The sequence below is a fragment of the Danio aesculapii genome, chromosome 2 (genome assembly GCF_903798145.1).
Source record: "Danio aesculapii chromosome 2, fDanAes4.1, whole genome shotgun sequence".
NCBI lineage: Eukaryota > Metazoa > Chordata > Actinopteri > Cypriniformes > Danionidae > Danio > Danio aesculapii.
In genome coordinates, this window is record NC_079436.1 from 34,662,026 (window position 1) to 34,684,847 (window position 22,822).

Here is a 22,822-nt window from a genome sequence, read left to right on the forward strand (position 1 = left end):
ACAAGAACAAACCTGAGTCCTGTGTTAAATTTGTTAATTGCTTTTTACCCAACTTTGCCCAAACGATTAGATTTAATTGTTTCACGTAAATTTGGATTGAAACTTTGACAGTATTTTTTAGAATGTATTAAAATAGTTTTTTAAAAAAAAATGTATTACCTTTTAAACATAAGACAAGCAGTAAGAAACATTAGGACCCTATAAAGCACAACAGGTACATAATGTAATATATATACAACAGTTCTGTCTGGTTCTTAAATCTGATTTGCTGATAGCTGTGCTATATTCTGCAAATAATAGCACTAATACAGCCTCTTCATCCTTCACCCTTGTGTATTACTTTGACCACATTCAGCGACAAGCAGAGGACACTCTCAGGAAACTCACAGTTTGAAAAAAATTGCTGCTAATGGACAACCTAATGTACTTTTGAGGCTTTTTAGCTGAGAATGTAGTTGTTCAGATTGCAACTATGCAGTTTATTTATAAGGATAATGCCTATTTTAAAATTTTTATAATTTCAGAGATTCTGTCTGAGCAGACCAATGAAAGTGACGGTTGACATTCCGCCACAAGATGGCGACAGAGACCGCGTAATAAGTTTTCTCAACGTAAGTTTCAAAATACAGCTGAACAAAACATTATTAATCAGGTAAGTGACATTCTAGCATTTCATACCGTTCAGCCTTATAATCTTAAAATGTGTGTTTTAAGCAACGGTTTCTGCTGTTCTGACGTCAGCTGCAGATGGGAATCAGTGGCGGAAGTAGTTCCTCGTACAAAAGGATTTTTAGACTCTTCATGTTCGATTTTCTTTTTTAAACTGTTGAAGTCAGAATTATTAGCCCCCCTGTTTATTTTTTTCCCCAATTTATGTTTAACGGAGAAATATTTTTTCAACCCATTTCTAAACGTAATAGTTTTAATAACTTATTTCTAATAACTGATTTATTTTATCTTTGCCATCATGACAGTACATAATATTTTACTAGATGTTTTTCAAGACACTTCTACACAGCTTAATGTGACATTAAAAGGCTTAACTAGGATAATTAGGTTAACTAGGGGGGTTAGAGTAATTAGGCAAGTTATTGTATAATGATGGTTTGTTCTGTAGACAATTGAAAAAATAAATAGCTTAAAGGGGCTAATAATTTTCACTTTAAAATGTTTTTTTTAAAAATTAAAAACTGCTTTTATTCTAGCCAAAATAAACCAAATAAGACTTTCTCTAGAAGAAAAAATATTATCAGACATGCTGTGAAAATTTCCTTGCTCTGTTAAACATCATTTGGGAAATATTTAAAAATGAAATAAAAATTCAAAAGAGGGCTAATAATTCTGACTTCAACTGTATATATGATTATGCCATTGAACTGTTGTATAAACGCAATCTCACACTCATAGCAGTACGATATGGCAATGTTTTAAAACATTGTATTATAGTGGGACACATTTTTTAAATGTATTAACATTTCACAATATTAGTTACGCTGCTATTTAAATAACTTCTGTAGCATATACAAGTGATTTTATGAAGAGAGAAAGCATCTAACATGCAAGAAAATTGTCTAATTCAATGTTTCAAACATTGTATTTTGTAAATGTTAAATAAAATAGGAGTAAAAATCATCTAACATTGCAATTCAGCTTAAGAGATATATTTAAGTCAAATTAAATAGCATGCTTATATTGACCCGTATGTATTTCAACATATAACAGTAATCCCAGTTATATTTTTTATGTATCTAAAAATATATAAACCCTAAGTGGTTTGAAGGAATGTGAAGTACAAAGATTTAAAACTACATTGGTTATCAATTGAAAGCTATTTTTGCTCTTTTATTGTTCTGATGTGTGAACACCGCTTTCCCTCTTTAACTTTTATATCCATTCATCCATTAATTTTTTTAAATATAAAATATTAGCAAATTCAACAAAAATCAATATCAACAAGGATGTATGACCTGATTTTTTACAAATATAATATGAATACAAATGTAATAGCTCGTTTAATATTTAGAGCAGGTCTTCTAAAGGTTAATGATCAGGATTTTCTGAAGGTTAAGCGCCTTCATTCACTCGCCTTTAATGAAAAAAATAATGACAACAACAACGTTAAGTGCTTTGTTATTTCAACAGACCTCAAGGTGGCACTGTAGCCTGCTTTCCCACAAAACATTCTTAATCCCACACCCATTTTCCCCCTTCTCTCCCTGTCACTCTTCTGTCTCCATTGCCAAATGACAGGTCTCTCACTTACTGCACAGCAACTACATCACGCACACTACTCCCTTTAGTAAGAGATTGGAAACAATTTCAGAGCAGCTACAAACAGCCACGGGTGTTTACTGTTTCTACGGGTAAAGCGGTCACATTTGGTTTATATTCTAAGGTTTCATTGTACCTCTCTCTCTCTCTTTCTCTGATCCAATCCGTCTTTCTTTCCTTTCCCTATCCACATAGCTCAATCCCCAGTAGACTTTCCATCTTTCTGAGTTTACAGGACTTGTGGAAGGAACTTTTCTGGAAATGTTTCATTCTCTGATCCACGCTATTAATCTCTAGACATTTTGACCTATTGCAAGTACAACAGTCCAGTGCCCCATTGATGAATCTGCATTGGAACAAGCTGAATAAAATGTGACAGAACTTGGCGAATGCGTTGATTCTTGTAAAATGAATGGCTAATGAAATGACAACGTCAAATGCATGATATTATTATTCTTCTTATTGATTTGGCTGTGGAAATGATTTTTTTAAACGTTTCTTCGAAAACCGTTGCACAATGCTTAAAACATTGATACGCTGAGGATATTCGATGACAGTTTTAGAAACTCAACATGTTCAGCATTTATACTTAAGCCACATTTAAAAATAATACTCCCAGAAAAGCTGTAAATCAATCCGAAACACAATAAAAACATGACAGAGATGTTTTTATGTGACAGAATTACTAATGGTTCACCAATTTCAAATAAATATTTAAGGCAAGATACTGCAGGGAAAACACTGCTTCATTCCATTCGTCAATTTTGAGATTTGGGGCTTTTTTTACTTTTCATTTTTTGGTTTTTAATATTTTTAATATCTAATATTACCTGACAAAAGTCTTGTCGCCTATCCAAGTTTTAGGAACAACAAATAATAACTTGACTTCTAGTTGATCATTTGGTATCAACAGTGGCTTATATGAAAGGCAAAGGCCTCTAGATTACGCTTATTTTACCAAAATAAAATATAATCATGTCTTGATTTTTAATTATTTAATTAGGACGGTAAGGTCTGACTTTGCTTAGACAAGTGTGGTCACTTAACAGAAATAATGTACAGTATAGAATATAAAGTCATTGTGCAGTGGAAAAAGAATTAATATTGTGTATGACTCCCATGAGCTTGGACGGCTGCATCCATACATCTCTGCAATGACTCAAATAACTTATTAATAGTCATTTGGAATGACAAAGAAAGCGTTCTTGCAGAACTCCCAGAGTTCATCAATATTCTTTGGAATTATCTTCAGTGCCTTCTCCTTCATCTTACCCCAGACATGCTCAATAATGTTCATATCTGGTGACTGGGCTGGCCAATCCTGGAGCACCTTGACCTTCTTTGCTTTCAGGAAAAGAGTGGCAGAGTGGATGTTGCCATCCACTCTGCTGATCTCTCGCACGCCCCCATACTGAATGTAACCCCAAATCATGTAACCCCAAATTTTCCTTCACCAAACTTAACTGATTTTTGTGAGTGCATACGGGTTCCACTAGGTCTTCTGCAGTATTTGGGATGATTAGGATGCAGTTCAACAGGTGATTCATTTGAAAAATCTACATTCTGCCACTTTTCCAAATGATCAACTAGAAGTCAAGTTATTATTTGTTGCTCTTACAACTGAGATCAACAACAAGACTTTTGCCAGGTACTGTATTTTTAAAGCTAATTTTCTCAAAAAGGTTTTTTTACTCCTGCACTGAGCCATAAATAATAAACCTTCAGCAGCATTTACACTCTGAAAAATCATATGACACTAAGTCATGACAACAAATGTTTTTATGTTACTTTAGCTTAATTTTAAAGAGTTAATCAGTTTATTTTTAGTTATACAACTAAAAATATATACAATATGCAGCGACTTTTTAGTTATGCAAGGTTTAACTTAACATGTTTATTCAGTTTGACCGATTTGAGATGAGTTAAGATGACTACAAAAATAAATTTGATTCAACAAAAAGATTTTAGGCAGCAATATTATAATTCTTACAGAGTACAATTACCAAACTGTACAGAACTTTTTGTACTTTAAAGGGTTGTTTTTACAAAGGGAAATGTTCATACATAGTTTTTCCTGATTATTCTACACATTTCTTTGTCGGTTTGTAGTATTTTATGAATTTGGGCTTCAAAAGAGAGACACCAAATCCTCTATATGCTAAATCTTTGACTCCACTGGTTCAGAATACTCTTCTTCCAATGTTAGGAGTTTATGTGCAAGAAATTAGCAAATTAGTACAATAATGAAATAATGCCTTGTTTGCATATTTAACCATCAAATTTGGTAAAACTTGTAATACAAATAAAATGTCTGTAATACTTAATCTAATCAATTAGCTGGGGAAAATACTGTATTGTCATAACTAGAGGTGTGAACCTATACTGGTCTCACGGTTCGGTTCAGTTACGATTATCATGCCATCGATTCGGTTCAATTCGGTGCATCACAGCGCATTGACGATGCTTTCCATACACAGTGTTGTATTTTGGGGGTGGCTATAACAAGCTGTCTGTATAAACACACACACACACATGGACACACAGCACCACACTGTCTCTCATTCACACACATACACAAACATAGACAGCACCAAACAAACACACGCACACGCACACACAAGCGCACTCACACACACACACACACACGCCATGCGCGCTTGCTTGCTCGCTCGGGAGCGATATTGTGAGACCGCCCACTCCTGTTAAAATTACACCTGAGTTACCGACCGCTGCCGCGCTTTATTCGGAAATTTATTCCTGCGCCGCATGAAATCTGGTCGAGTCCCGCGACAATGCAAAGGTACAGCCGCGGGAATGCATACAGCCGAGAGGAAAAGAGAGGGGAGGAAGAGTCACGCCAGCAGGTGAAATGGGCCACAGTGAGAGTGAGAGAGAGAGAGAGAGAGAGAAATGGAGTACTTTCATTCCCTCAATCGCAGAGAAATAGGGATTCTGCTGTTAGTGCCAGTGAAAGACTTTCCAGAAAACACACACACAGTGAAATTTTTAAGTAGTTGGCGCCTGTAGTGTTGTAAATACTCACGCTCGCCTCCCTCGCGCATATGAGGTAAATGACGTCAGTACATAATAACCGGTTATGATTATTACTGAACCGATATCGAATTGTCCGCGTCTGCATCGCGGTGCACAGAAGAAACAATTAATTTTGACACCCCTAGTCATAACTTTCCCCTACCCATAACTTTTCGTTTTTTTTGTCTATTCACCTACAGTGTCTTGCCTTTAAAAAGTATGTCAAAGTGCTATTGTTAAACACAAACATATGCGTTTTGGTACCTGTCTGTGTACGAGGGCTGTTGGACGATGGCAGGACTCTGGTCTTCTCTGATTGGTGGTTCTCTGATGACTCTATAAAGAAGCGGGCGGCAGCCAGAGCACAAAGGATTTTGGGGGCGCGAGGTCAGGAGAACAGCATCTATCTCAAGCTTCTTGTCAAAGGTGGAGATTTTAATGGCCTTGACCTTCTTGCTAGTGTGTACATGGAGCGTCAAAGGAATATCACAGAAAGCATGTTGAGGACCTGTGTGGATCAACTCGCCATTCTCTGTTATGAACACAATATTGGCAATTGCCTTTTGGTCTGTGGAAAAAACAGAATGAATTATAAAATATTAATACAATAATAAAAGTAAACTTATTATTGTTTTAGAATTTTAAGACATTTTAGTATGTTCATAAAATAAAATAATTTTGAAACAAAAAAATAATAACAACTCTGGAATAAATTAATGTTCCAAATAAGGGATTAATTGATATAATAAAATAATAAAACTTGTCGAAAACATTAAAAACACCACCCTTTAAGTAATTAATGAATTTTCCAGTTCTATCAGTTTTTTTGTTTGTTAGCTTTTTTGTAATTTCAAAGTCTTAATTTTGCTGTTGTCATTTATTAGTTCATTTAATATATTATTTAATAACAGTACATTAAAAAATTATGTATACAACTGTGGAAAAATCTCAGAAATTGATTTATGGTTATAGTTATGTGTTTGACTTCTGTTATTAAAAATAAAATTCTAGTCATTTTGAGCATTTTATTGCATAAAATTACCAAAAGTGTCAAAGTTTATATTATTATTATTTTTTATGCAACATAAGACTTGAGCCAGGTTTGTCCAATCTCGGTCCTGGAGGGTCGGTGTCCTGCAAAGTTTAGTTCCAACTCCAATTAGACACACCTTGGCTAGCTAATCAAGCTCTAATAGGCTTTCTAGAAAAATCCTTGCAGATGTGTTGAGGCAAATTGGAGATAAATTTTGCAAGACACTGGCACTCCAGGACCAAGTTTGGACACCATTACTTAAGCAATCAATATTCGGTGGAATAACCCTTGGCATTCAATCACAACACACAAAAACCTATTGTTCAGATATAAAATAAAAATACAAAGCTCTAAACAAACAAGTGCCATGTTTTCAGATATATTTATATTCATTTTAGACAACACAATACCTTTTTTATAACTTTAAGTGGTCTCAAAATTGTTTATAGTTGTTATATATATGGTATATATGCACTACCGGTCAAACGTTTGGGGTGAGTAAGATTTTTTAAAGTTTTAAAATTTAAAAGCTTATCCTGCTCACCAAGGCTGCATTTATTTATTTAAAAATAGAGTAAAAATTGTAAAAAATGTTAAATGTTATTGCAGTATTAAATAACTGTTCAAAAAAGCAGTTTTGTAATTTAATTTAATTTAATTTAATTTAATTTAATTTAATTTAATTTAATTTAATTAAATTAAATTAAATTAAATTAAATTAAATTAAATTAAATTTAATTTAATTTAATTTAATTTAATTTAATTTAATTTAATTTTTCAGCTTCATTATTCCAGTCTTCAGTCACATGATCCTTCAGAAATCACTCTAATAATAGTCATTATTATTATTATTTTTATTATAATTATTATTATTATTATTATTAATGGTAATAGTAATAAAAGCAATAATGACTGGAGTAATTATTTCATTTGAAACTACGTACAATAAGTAATAAATAAATATTTAATAAATAAATATTTGACAATTTAACTTTTTTTTTACATTTAATAAATGCCGCCTTGATGAACAGAGTAATTTTCTTTAAAAAAAGAACAAAAAATGTATTTATATATATGTACAGTTGAAGTCAGAATTATTAGCCTGCCTTTGAATTCTTTTTTCTTTTTTAAGTATTTCCTAAATGATGTTTAACAGAGCAAGGAAATTTTCACAGTATGTCTGATAATACTTTTTTCTTCTGGAGAAAGTCTTATTTGTTTTATTACAGCTAGAATGAAAGCAGTTTTAAATTTTTTAAAAACCATTTTAAGGTCAAAATTATTAGCCCCTTTAAAATATATTTTTTTCGATAGTCTACAGAACAAACCATTATTATCCAACAACTTGCCTAATTACTCTAACCTGCCTAGTTAACCTAATTAACCTAGTTGAGCCTTTAAAGACTTTAAGCTGTATAGAAGTGTCTTGAAAAATATGTAGTCAAATATTATTTACTGTCATCATGGCAAAGATACAATAAATCAGTTATTTGAAATGAGTTATTAAAACTATTATGTTTAGAAATGTGTTCAAAAAAAATCTTCTCTTCATTAAACATAAATTGGGGAAAAAATAAACAGGGGGGCTAATAATTCAGGGGGACTTCAACTGTATTTATAAATCCAGTGTTGAGTTAAAATGTGTTTTTTTTATCTATTATCTTATCTATTTATCGGTCTGTTTCATAAAACATTTATTTATTTATTTATTTTTTTAGATTTAACAGATTTAGTTTCATGCTTTTAGTTTTTATGAAGTACAAAGTGAAGACAGTACTTACTGGCTGAGGTGTAGGTGATCCAGACGGTCAGGCTGTCAGGAAGCACCGGCTGCAGGAAATGCAGCTCCAGCAAGCAGCCCTCGCTCTGGGGGCATGGCGTCGTCATATTGGGCTCATACAGGTTAACTTCAGGACTCCAGGCCTGCATGCTGGGCTCACACGGTTGGTACACATCAGGGGCCCCTGCGAAAACACACACGCAAACCTCATCCAAAGCCAAAAGGAAAATACTGTAACTCGCCATCAAAGACTAAGAATCTTTTTGGCAAATGGGACATACACCTGGAAGCATGAGATAATTCACTGCAATAAAACTGGCATATTAGCCCTAAAACAGCCATTTCCATAGCAATGCATTTAAAAACTTGAGAAAATATTGGACTGCTTTGGACAGTGCATTTACTATCTCTCATTGAACACGTAGTAAGCTGTCTTACTGCCTAGGGAGCATCTTAAAAAGACAGTTCGACCTAAAAATTCCAGTTCAGTTTTTATTTATATGTCCTGAGTTGTTGTTTGCCACATGTCATTGTTTCCTTTTAAGACTACAATCCAGCGCACACCTTGACATTGACTTTCCTATAATCAAATCAAATTGTTGTTATTGTTTTTTTGACACCAAGACAGATGTCAATTTGATGTCATTTTGACATCAAGGTGCATTGTGGGGTACATTTTTAATTTAAGGTTTAAAATATATAAAACTTTTATTATATTATAATATTTTGACTTCCTTTGTTTGGTGGTCAAATGAGCATTAACATATAGATATCTGATTGATGTCAAGAATTTTTTGACATGTTTTATGGTGTCATGCTTGATGTCTATTTGATGTTGTTTTGACATCAAGGTGCCCTCTTGGAAAAAGAGAAGTAAAAAAAAGACATGAGCTTCAAATGTGCAATCAAGTGTTTGAATCACCTGTGAAGCACAAGTCATGTGATGCTCATGTGGTTTGTCTGTAAGGGTTATTGAATAAAAATCCTCACCCTGCACATTCATGAAACTGCAGATCACATGGAATCATTGAAAAAAAGGCACACAAATGCACAAATGAACTTATCAGAGAAAAGTCCGAATGACAGAATGAGTTTCTGTAGCAATGAACAACAGGTATATATATATATATATATATATATATATATATATATATATATATATATACACACACATCAACACTACGAACTGAGGCGGATGAGCTAGACCACAACGGGTGGAAGATCACACCGGGTGCCACTACTGTCTCAACTTCTGCTGCGACATTCGAATGGTAGGGTCAGAATTTGGCATCAACAACATGAAAGCATGGATCCATCCTGCCTTGTATCAACAGTTCAGGTTGGTGGCGGTGGTGTAATGGTGTGAGGGATATTTTCTTGGAACACGTTGGGCCTATTAGTATCAATTACTACCGGAGTAGTGACACACACATATATATTACGTCAAAGCAAACTTTTATTTTGGATACGATTAATCACGATTAAAAATTTCTCAGCACTAAAATTACATTCAAATTATTTTCTCAAAAAAAGGTTCATTCATCATTACAACAACACCAGGGTGAGTAAATAATGACTCAGTTGTCATTTTGGGATTAAATTAATAATGCTTTCAGAACAGCATTTCCACTGGGAGAAGTGCTCCTTTAAAAAAGCTCACTCCACAAGCAGCTCACTTGCTTTTGGAACGGAGTACTTCTGTGTGTTTATTATGAACAACCATTTAATCTCTTGAATCTTCAATCTTGTTATGACAATTTTCGAAAAAAGACAGGATGGGAGGCAAAGAGGGAGAAACCAAGTGAAAGGGAAAACAGGGAGAGAGAGAGTGTCTGGGAAAAACCACATGTCTTGGCAATGGATGTGAAGCACATTTCCCTAGACCTCAATCGACCGTAAGACCCAGGTGCAACTTGGCAAAGGAGACAGATTGGCGCCTTAATTGGGACAGACAGGGCTCACAAAATAATTTATTAAACTAAGAGTTAATGTCCTCGGTGGCCTGAAGAACGGGAGCGAGAGACAGCGGAAGGTAATCTTAGGGGAGCACTATCAGAAACACATTACTTAAACTTCATTTACAATCAATTGTGCCCACTGATAGAGAGGTTTATCGGTATACACACGAGCAATGTCTTTGTTGTTTGTATCGCAGTGTTCAGATATGGAGGATGTCGCAGACTAATACAATCTGACACACATTAATGGGACTGTATAGCCTCACTTTCAATGTTTGGAATCAGTAAGATGTTTAAAAAAAAAATTTGAATGAAGTCTCATATGGTCAGGCTTCCTTTATTTGTTAAAAACACAATAAAACATGACAGTTGTGAAAAATTGTTACAATTGAATTTTGAATTTACAATTATTGTCATATTTTACAATAAGGTTCTATTAGTTCATGTTGATCTTTATTAAAATCCAACTTTAATGCTCTAGTTAATGAATGACTTTATTTTCATTAACCAACATTAATACATGAATAAATGTAATAAATATACTGTTCATTGCTTGTTCATCTAAGATACATTAACATTAATAATTGGAACCAAATTTTAAAATGTCACAGTGCCTATATATATATATATATATATATATATATATATATATATATATATATATATATATATATATATATATATATATATAATTTCATATGATCCTTCAAGAATCATTCTAATATGCTGATTAAATGCTTACAAACATTTCTTATTATTATCAATGCTGAAAACAGTGCTGTATAATATTTAGCTGGGGAAACCCATAATTACAGGATTTTCAATCAACTGAATTGACTTAATCGAACTAGAAACAATACATATTTTTAGATTACATTTGCAATACATTGTAAATCGGCTGAAACCTAAATCTGATTTCTATGTGACAATGAAGTATCATATCATTTTGTGGACCTACTTGTAGACTTGAATTTAAACTTGATATATAGAAACCTGTAAACATATACATAAGAGGCTGAAAAAAATGATAATCATAGAAGAAATTGGTGTTATAGGTTATTATATACAGTATCAAGTCAACAAGATTGTATCGAGTCTACAATCAAGTCTACAGTATGATATGATATGATATGATATAATATGATATATGATATGACATGATATGATATATGATATGATTTATGATATGATATATGGTGTTATTGATTCACATTTACAGTATCAAGTCTACACTCAAGTCTACTATCAAGTCTACAATTTGATATGATATGATGTTATTGGTTCATATATACAGTATCAAGTCTACAATATGACATATATGATATGACATGATATATGAGATATGATATGATATATGATATGATATGATATATGATATAATAGGTTCATATATACAGCATCGAGTCTACAATCAAGTCAACAGTTTGATATGATATGATATGATATGATATGATATGATATGATATGATATGATATGATATGATATGATATGATATGATATGACATGATATTAAATTGTATGATATGAAATGATAAATGATGTTATAGGTTCATATATACAGTATGGAGTCTACAATCAAGTCTACAGTTTGATATATGATATGATATGCTATATGATATGATATATGATATATGATATATGATGTTATAGGTTCATAAATGCAATATCAAGTCTACAATCAAATCCACAATATGATATGATGTATGATATGATGTGATATGTTATAAGTTCATATATACAGTATCAAGTATACATTCAAGTCTACAATCAAGTCTCCAATTTGATATATTATGATCTATAATATGACATGATATTTGATATTTTAGAAAAGTATTATTTACATCAAGAGGTGATATGGTAAGCCTGCATACCTCTAGTCTTGGAAATACCTCAAGTGACAGGAATTTCCTTATCTATCCTTCCCATCCTTTTTTTAGTTGCAAATCAACCATCTCTGCATTACTCAATTCATTTTTTTATGTATTAAAGAATATGGATGGCTCGATGGATGGATGGATGGTTGGATGGATGGATGGATGGATGGATGGATGGATGGATGGATGGATGGATGGATGGATGGATGGATGGATGGATGGATTGTAAAATAGGGTTGCTAATTTCTCGGGAGACATCATATTCACTCACGCATAAAGGAAGCAAAATAATAACATCAGCCAGTATCATTAGCGTCAATGCCTTTGGTAAATAAACTTTCAGCAACCAGAATATCGATTCTGAAGATGTTGGAAATGACAGTTCAGAAAAAAAAATGGTTGAGATAGGAGCCAGATACTGAATGTACTGGGGAAGTGTGCTCTGATGATGACAAATATGGTAAAACCATTTGCTCAAACTGAACTTTTGCAAGTTCCAAAAGGTAACAAAGTATGCTTTATTTTATTATTTGTAAGCCTGGACCACAAAGACCACCAGTTATACGTGTCATTTTCTCTTAATTAAGGTTTATACATACAATATATTGTATGTATCAGGAAAAATCTGGAATCTCAGAGTTAAAAAAAAGTTGGTAACACTTTAGTTTAGGTTACAATTAACAGTATTAACAAACTATTACTCAGAAAACAAAAAGTTGTCCATATGAAGACCTTATCAATACACATTACTAATCAATAAATGGGTTTTGATATGCTTAAAGTAGTAAAATGTACAAAATATCTTTATGGAACATTATTTTTAAATAATATGCTAATAATTTTTGTCATATAAAAGTCTATATTTTTCAGTGCAACATAAGACTGATTTTGTGGATGAGGGTCTCATTTTACTACTTTTATTAACATATCAGAAATATCAGTTGCATGTTGTTGCAGCAGTTAAGAGATCTATCAATGATAGATATGCAGTTAAAGACTTGAATATGTAATGAAAACTGGTAAAAAAAAAAAAGGGTTGAAGTGATATGTCATCATTTACTGCCCCTTATTATGCTAAAAACAAGAGTAACTAAACCCTAACTAAACAGTTGCTCCTCACTGACGTCCATAGTATCTTCACAACTATTAGTGTACATCTATGATGGCTGACTTTGAATTGAGGACCACAGGGAGTTAATTAATAAGGTCAGACACTTCTGTGCCAAAATGTTGAGTGCTAAAGTGGCACATCTGTTTAGAGAACTCAACCCTTTGTATATTAATGTAAAGAGCACAAGTCTAACAATCAAGCCATGTGAACTCCCTGCTTCCAAAAAGCTTTTACAATGATAGATTCAACTGCACTGCAGGTCGACGGAGAGACAGATAGACAGACAGAGCTCCTTTGCACCCAGCGTGGCCTCACATGTGTGGATGTGTACAGGGTAAACAGCAGCAGGCCAAGGCAAACCATAAAACTCAATTGGTCAGATAAACAGAGCGAGGGCCTCCACACAGGGTGGAATTAATGACTGTATCAGATGTGGTGTAATGCTCCCGCCGGGAGAAGCAATGCGGCAAGATCTGTGAGCGTGTCATCCTTCCTTCTTTCAGCAACCTTAACCAGGTCTCTGCTCGCTCTTCTTTCTCCAAAAAGCTACCTTATAGTACAAACTGTGATACAGGTAAGCAGGAGCTGAGCGCTATAAGATCTAAGATCTGAGATCTAAGTTTGATCTGTTGGTATTAAATTGGCCTAATACAGACATCAAATGACTCAATGTGGTATTATCATGTGAAATTTGAATTAATAAGCTTTCCATTGATGTGTGGTTTGTTAGGAGGGGACCATATTTGACAGAAAAACAACAATTTGAAAATCAAAAAGTGGGAGGGTTCAAAAAAATCGAAAAACTAAGAAAATTACCTTTAAATTTGTCTACATTAAGTGTTTAGCAAAACACATGGTCACACTTCACAATAAAGATATTAGTTAATACCTAACTATTAGTATTTTGTATTTGTTCATTTTAGTTAATGTATTTACTAACATGAATTAAGAGTGAACAATACCTATACAGCATTTAATAATCATAGTTCAACTTTTTCTAATGCATTATTAACATCCAAATTATTGCTTGCTAATGTTAGTTAATGCAACATGAACTAACAATAAACAACTTTTAATATCCATTTACTAACAATAACTAGTACCACCTTATTGTAAAGTGGGTCAAAAATGGGTTTATATATATATATATATATATATATATATATATATATATATATATATATATATATATATATATATATATTAGGCTTGTGCAGGTATTCGGTAATTCGATAAATCACGGTAATGAATATGCACGATATTGTTATCGCGGGCACTTCAAAATACCGTGAAAAATAATAGATCCGAATTTATATTCTTAGAACGCGCCTTAGCTTATTTTCCATCAACCGCTTGAAGAAACACTGCGTATATGCTGCGCAGAACTGATGCGCACTCTGATGTAAACAATCCCCACATGTAGAAGCCCTGTGTGCGTGCCGCCGCTGCCACCGCACTATAATCCTCACACGCAGGGGCGGACTTGCCATCTGGCAGACCGGGCACTTTCCCGGTGGGCCGACGTACTTTTTGGGCCGGGCTGATCATCGTCTTATGATTTGATCGGCCCATAAAAGGCTTAGCAGCCTATCGTTTTTTTTCTGCCTTATTGATTGACGCTGCTGTGATCTGTGACTCTCTGAAAGTAGATGCTTTTTTTCCCGGACAGACAGACCGGGCCGGTCCATGTGACACTCTGCAGCCCATTGGCTCTTTTCGGTATTGACATTGGGCTGGCCCAATCACAAACTCCTATTTTGGACTCCGTGTGAGCGTGCGTCGTCTGTGTGTATTTGTCAAAATAGTTGAGAGTCAGAGAGAAGAAACGCAAGGGAGGCGCAGAGAAATCGCGAGAAATACACCGGCGTTTCATTTAGCAATTCTGAAAAGTTCTCTGTTCATTCTAGTACACGGCTAAAAACGCAAATCACATGACCACACACTCTCTGCCCAGAGCTGCAGACACTAGTTCAGCGGGTAAGCATAAACCCCAGGTGAGAGTATAGTGCATGTCAGACAGTTCATCTGCTGGATGATCTCATCTCACTATAGTTTTTAAACGTGATATTGAATTCATCTTGTTGTCTCTATCTAACAATTCTTATGTCTTTTGAATCACTTGTTCTCAGTTAACTGTTTTGGCTGAGTGCAAAGATAAGCTAATATATTAATTTACGTAACCACATACACTGATTCTGCACATTGACTGATTGCTTACCTTTATCGTTTAAATTTAATGTACGTTATACTGTTATAATGGCCATTATTGGTTATTAAAACTGATATTCTGCAAAAGAGACAGTGTAAATCAAATATCAAAATGAAACAAATTTGACTTATATTATGTTTTCATTGTTTAAATAGTGAAACAGCAAGCAGGATGAGGTGAAAGGTTAAAATGTAACACTGTTCCCTTTGAAGATTTACCCATGCATTAGCAGGCAGTTTTTGTTATGTTTATTATTGAATATAGGCTGAGTGAATAGTGTATTGAATAAGCTAAATTGACTGTAGTGTATGAGTATGTGTGAATGAGTGTGTATGGGTGATTTCCAATATTGGGTTGTGGCTGGAAAGGCATCTGCTGCATAAAACATGCTGGAATAGTTGGCAGTTCATTGCACGATTGCTGATCGAAGACGGTTTCCCTTTGCACATTCACTTTGATATAATTGCTCAAGTTTACTTTTATATTGTGTATTGTTTTATTTATATTTATTTGTATTTAAATATTTGAAGTACTTTTAGTTAATTAAAAAGTTATTAAAGTTACTAAGTTGACGAAACTGAAGTTTTTTGTGTTTTTTTACCTGTTTCTCTAGTAAAATTACAATTTCGTGATAATACCGCATACCGTGATAAAAGCTCAATCAATTAATCGCAGCATGAAAATGTGATACCGGCACATGCCTAATATATATATATATATATATATATATATATATATATATATATATATATATATATATATATATATATATATATATATATATATATATATATATTATAGGTGGTCATAGATAAATGTTTTAATCTAGATTAAATCTTTTCAAAATGCATCACAAACTGCTTGAGAAACTGTTCTACTATGATAATTGGTGATGAAAATAAATTATGTTCAATAAGATGTACTTGTGTTTACTGTTTATTCAGTTAAACATGCATTTTCAACTGTAGGCCTACATAAGCTCCAAACAGCGATTTCATACTTGCTTTTGATGTACATACATACAGAAAATGCTGCTTCTCAATGCCAAGTTCACAGAGCCCTGACGCTGTGTCCAACATTGAGTATGTTTACATGGGCAACAATACTTTAATATGATTTTAATATGAATACTTTGATTAAGAGTCTAGCATGTAAACAGAGATTTTTGATTACCTTAATGCAACTAAAGTCATAACTGAACTGAACAGAAATGGAATTAAGACATGTGGAGTATGCATATAGGCCTATTAGTGGCATTACTGAAGTAAACACTGCAATCAAACTATTACCGTTATGTAGGACTTTTTGCCATATTTTCCGACAAGATCCACACAGGCGGCTGTCAGTAAAGGACTGCGCACACACACATACACACACATCGCAAAATGTGGAAGTTTGTTTTCTTTCCGTTTGGTGAGCGTTATTACATTCTATAACACTCTCACCAATTCTTGTTCCTTATTTGCATCTAATACCCCAGTTTGTCACGACGGAATAAATGAAATGTTCATGAGTTAAAGTGAAACTGCCAAACTGCAGCTAAAGTCAGGCATCCTGCTGATTTGATTCAGACGGCTCACCGGTCAGGTATACATCCGTGCTAAAATATCAAGGTGAAAGTCACCATAGCTTGAGTAGAAGAGACCCAGCTCCCAACCCAACTTTAAGAATAGATTCAGTAGATATATTCAGTTAGTAGATATTCAGTAGATTCAGTTAAATATCTTAATGGAAAATTATCATTGCTAACTATTTTTTGGAATAAAAGAAAAACCAATAATTATGACCTATTTTTGGCTATTGAAAAACTGGTTTTGTTGTCCATGGTCACATTTTACCCCTTTATTAAAATATCAGTTATTTCTCTAAAAGCTACATTATAGTACAAACCGAGGCTAGGGTACAGGTAAGCAGGAGCTGATCGCTATAAGATGTGAGATCAGAGATCCAAGTTTGATCTGTTGGTATTGAATTAGCCTGCGCTAACACAGATATCAAATGACTCTGCATGGTATAATCATGTGAAATTTGAATAAATAAGCTTTCCATTGATGTGTGGTTTGTTGGGAGAGGACAATATTTGACAGAAAAACAACTTAGAATGTGAGAAAATCGCCTCTAAAGTTGAGTACATTGTTGAGTACACACTTTACCAAGTTTTTATTAGTTAAATTTAGTTAATGTATTTACTAACATGAACTAAGAATGAACAATACTTATACAGCATTTAATATTCAAAGTTCAAGATTTTCTAATGCATTATTAACATCCAAATTGTTTCTTGTTAACATTATTTAATGCACTGAGTTAACATGACATAGTAGAAAATGTATCGTACATCACATAGTAGAAAAGTGTATAAAATATCTTAATTCAACATGATCTTTTCTAATGATTTCTGACATAAAAGAAAAACCAATAATTATGACCAGTATATAATGTATATTTGGCTATTGACAAAAATATACCAGTGCAACCTAAGACTTTAGGTCACTAAAGTGACTTTTGCTGTCCAGGGTCACATTTTTTAACCTTTATTAAAATTTCAATATTATCTGTGGTTTTCTTTCAGCAATGTTATTTCTCCAATGGCGGCCTTATAGTACAAACCGAGGCTATGGTACAGGTAAGCAGAAGCTGAGCACAACAAGATGAGAAATCTGATATCCAAGTATGATTTGGCGGTATCGAATTGGTTTATGCAGGTTTCAGCAAGTTAAATTTAAGACTTTTTAAGACATTTTTAGACCATTATGAATGAAATTTTAGACTTATACAAGGCTTAACGCTACAGTTTTTTTTCCAAATATCGTAGTTGCAAAAGATTTTCATTTGGCCTATCAAAAAATGATTAAAATTTATTACATTATATAATGCAACAATAATAATTATAATTTAATAATAAGGTCGGTATCCTCAGCAGGTCAGTGTCCTCAGCAGTAAATACATAGAACACTTTACAAACAAATGTTATTGTGAGGATAACAAATAAATAATTATTAATAATTAAATAAAAAATAAAAAAAAGTTAAAAGTTTGAGATTTAAGATTAAGACCTGTTAAGAAAGTTAGGACCTACAAGACAATATTTCAGTAAATTTAAAACTTTTTAAGGCCTTCAATTTAGTTTTTGAGAATTAAGACATTTTAAGACCCTGCGGACACTCTGTATACCGATATCAAATGACTCTGCGTGGTAATATCACATGAAATTTGAATAAATAAGCTTTCCATTGATGTGTGGTTTGGTAGGAGGGGACAATATTTGACTGAGAAACAAAAAAAATTTTCAAAAAATAAAAAAACTGAAAATCGCCTTTGAAGTTGAGTACACTTTAACATAAAGTTTTTATTAGTTAATTTTAGTTAATGTATTTACTAACATGAACTGAGAACAACCAATACTTATACAGCATTTATTAATCACAGTTCAATCCAAATTATTGCTTGTTAATATTAGTTAATGCACTGTGTGTTGACATGAACTAACAATTAAAAACTTTTATATCCATTTACTAACATTAACTAATACAACCTTATTAAAAAGTGTTACCATGCACATTACTATTCAAAAATATAGTAGAAAAGGTATAGAATGTCTTAAAATGGAACATGATCTTTTTGGCATAAAAGAAAAGCCAATGATTATGACCTTCTGTATTTAATGTATTTTTGGCTATTGACAAATAGTATGCAAGTGCAACCTAAGACAACCTAAGACAACCCTAGGTTGTGATGTCCAGGGTCTAATTTTGTAACCATTATTACAATATCAGTTGTTATTTCTTAAAACCTGCCTTATAATACAAACCAAAGCTATGGTACAGGGGTGTGTTTCCGAAAACCATCATTAGCCAAGTAAAGTTGTAAGTTGCGTTGTTACAAACACAGTTCATTGATTTGGCATATACCACATCCAACATTCCAACGAAGATTCACAAACTGCTTCGCAAACTTGTACGCTTGCAACTATACCTCTTGAGCTGTAGTTAGAAGCATAGTTCCTGGCTGCGTTCTATTCCCAGTTATCCCCCCATGCCCTATTCGTTTAGAACCTTCCAACATTTAAAATTTAAATGATTAAAAAAACATTAAAGTCATCTCTCTTAGGTGTAATTAGCTTTTTTTATAGTTCAGTTTCAGCGATCTTCATATTGAAAATTGCCCTCCTTTTCGTAGTGCACTTTGAACACATTTATGCCATTTTGAACACAGCCATGGCTCATGACGAAAGCTTTAGGTGACCTAATATTTAAAAGGGGAATTTACTTTACGTTTCCAAAGGTTCTGAAAACAAATTTATTTATATCATACGTTAATGCTTTTTATAAGAAATGTATCACTATGGGCCGGTATAGAACATTTCTGCAGTGGTTTGAATGTGTCAAAGTGTAAAAGTAGACTTTTACAATAAATAAAATAAAATAAAAAAACAAGATCCTACTTAATAATAATAAAAAATGTATTATTATTATTATTATTATTATTATTATTATTATTATCATCATCATCATCATTATCATCATCATCATCATCATTATCATCATCATCATCATCATCATTATTATTATTATTATTAAGCAAGATTTTTCTTCATTTCTTAATAAATCGCCTACTGTAAATTAAAACCATTAAAGATTTATATGATTTATATATGAGATTAGAATATGTGTTAGCCAAGTGTTTTTATGTTTTAGAATAGAAAATGAAATATTCTCAATAATATGCGTTAAAGAAACATATGGCCTACATGTGCCATTTATATATATATTTCAATTAATATGGAAAACGAGTGCATGTTTTTACCGAAACTAATATTAGATTTTTTAAAATCCATGTGCGTGTAAAATAATATAATTTGCACAAAAATGATGGGGTTTTTCTTTAAAGAAGTGGTTACTCCACCCCGTTTAGAGCATCATTATGGATATTTTACGTTATAACTAATGTGGTTTAAATGATGGATCTCCTATAGAGAAAGTACAGTTTTGGGAAACACTCGTCACTAAAAGAAAGATACTTTTCCCAAACGTTGCATCGTACTATGATAGTTCAGCCGCGAGTTATGTCGTTGTTTGGGAAACGCACCTTAGGTTAGTAGGAGCTGAGCACTACAAGATGTGAGATCTGAGATCCAAGTATGATTTGTTGGTACTGAATTGGCCTGCGCTAATACAGATATCAAATGATTCAGCTGTATTACCGTGAGCATTATTTCATACTACACAAACAGTGTTGTCATACTCCTCTTAAAGTCTCTCTGACGTGATTAACTGACCGACAAAATAATTCACATTAGGTAGTCATCGTGCACTTCATCAAGTTTTTAAAAATAAACCAAAAACAATAGGTTACCGTAATTTATTACAACCCTGAACCGATGGAAGTAAATCTCATTCATCATTAATATAGAAAAGATATTGTTTTCTTAAGAGACGTATATTTTTATTTTCAAATTTAAGGCTTCATTTCTCATCAATCTGTTTCTCAAAACAAGACTCTGAGCCAAAAATCACTCCACTACCACCTAACTGGATGATTTTTACGTTTAACCTCTCTCATGATACCGCGCTTTATGAATACGACCGCATGCCATGAGAGGATTTCCACATTTTGGGTGGACTTTTCAAAGCACAATCTTATCTGTAGCACGTCAGTGAGTGGGCAGAGCAGCAATTTCTGATTAGAATAATCAGTAACATCTGTTACGCGAGGAATAAAGTTGAAAAGCTGCACAGGATACACATCGCTTTTTTTTATGACAGGCCGCTTCTGGACACCACCCAATATTACCAAAACTTGACGCTGTGCCAAAGGCCTTTTTTATTCATTGATGGCAAAAAGAGTGTTCTTTAACCTGGCAATTATGATTTAATGATTTATTCCCTAAATTTTTCCAGACTTGCACGCACCTGGCCCGCATGCGACTGAACGATCCACCTGAATGTGAATGCACAAACTTGGAGAAAGAAGCCAGGGCTAAATTCTCTCTATCCTCATTAATCAAAGAGCAGGTATTGTTTTTTACATTGACGATCATTCGTGACATATTCAGTGGTGTGTTGAGGATCAAGAACACGTCCAACAGTGTTTTTGTCATGCGCTCACCATCTTACAATTCAAGACATGCGTATGGAAGAACTTTGTAGGATCCTGATGTTAAAACGAAATGCAGTTTATTTCAGCATTGGTTTTGTGGCAAAAAAACGCACCAAAATGAATTTTAAAAATACCACAAAAATTCAAGATGAAGAGGTCAAACTTTCCTTGGATGCACGTGTACTCTAAAAAACTATTATGGTTATTAAAGTGAATTGTCCAAAGAAGTACATTTAGGGCTCTATTTTAACTATCTAGGCGCTAAGTCTAAATTGCAGGGCGCAAAAGCATTAGAATGTGTACGAATCCACTTTTGCTATTTTAAGGATGGAAAAATACGCTTTGCACCACAGAACATGGTCTAAAAGAGTTATGCTCATTGAGCCCTATCATACACCCGGCACAATGTGGCGCAAGGCATGACGCAATTGTTTTTTGCTAGTTTCAGCTTGGCGCAAGAGTCGTTTTTTTGCGCCACGCTGTTTAAATAGCAAATGCATTTGCGCTTATATGTGCGCCCATAGGCGTTCTAATCTAAAAAAGGAGGCGTGTTGAGGCGCATTGAGGCGCATTGCTATTTTCAGAAAATTTTATGTTCTATAGACCAGAACAAAGCCGGTCTAAAGTCCAGCGCAGTTAGATGTGAAGATAGATAGATCAGCGCGTTAGTTATGCGCCGCACTTACACATTGCTTAATACAAACAGGATGTACAGCAATACACGAATATCTTTACATATAAAAAAACAATTAAAATATTAAGATTATATATAGGATATAAATATAAAAGATCAAAATATTACAAAACATATTATTTTCTAGCCTACATAAATATAAAAACCATACTTCCATGCCTTCTTCATCTCGGGAGGATTTTTCAGTTTATTCATTACAATTTGCTTTTGTATGAGGTTATCATTATTAGCAGTATTATTTATTATATGCATATTTATATTTGTTTTATTAAAAACAAGCTTGATTTGCCCACCTGTCAGGTTTTAGACCACATGGGGCATAGCATGTGTTTTAGCATATAACTCAGTTTTTTGAACACACTTCGTTATTATTGTTCATTTATTAGTTTGCTGGAAATTAGAACTGAATTTAGAAATCGTTTTGAAACAAATCTTTGTGCTTATTTATTTATAGGCTAATGGATGTCTGTGCGCACAAGAAGTTGCGTACCTATCCACGAGATTGAAAGCAAAATTAAATAATGAGGAGGCTCATCTCTCATTCTCGTGCAGTAGATGCTCTGTTTAGTTTTTCCACTTTAGGGTTCAGTTTTTCCACTTACAAAGTCCGTCATGTAAATAGCAAATGCACTATGGCGCGACACAACTGACTCTTAAAGGGAATGGGAGATGAGACTCTGATTGGTTTATTCTCAAAACACACCTATAACTCATTAAGAAAATAAGCTCAACCCTTTTAGACCATGCGCCACGGCGCAA

General features: G+C 33.4%; 1 protein-coding gene across 2 annotated transcripts in view; it reads right to left on the reverse strand.

Annotated features, from left to right (window-relative positions):
• The window catches only part of pappa2 (pappalysin 2), a 101,960-nt gene that overhangs the window by 48,222 nt on the left and 30,916 nt on the right, over positions 1 to 22,822 (reverse strand). For both annotated transcript variants that reach the window (XM_056477998.1, XM_056477991.1), the window contains exons 7-8: positions 8,119 to 8,301; positions 5,569 to 5,872 (exon numbers count right to left, since the gene is read on the reverse strand). In XM_056477998.1, coding sequence (XP_056333973.1) covers positions 5,569 to 5,872; positions 8,119 to 8,301 — 487 coding nt within the window. The remainder of the gene's footprint in view (positions 1 to 5,568; positions 5,873 to 8,118; positions 8,302 to 22,822) is intronic.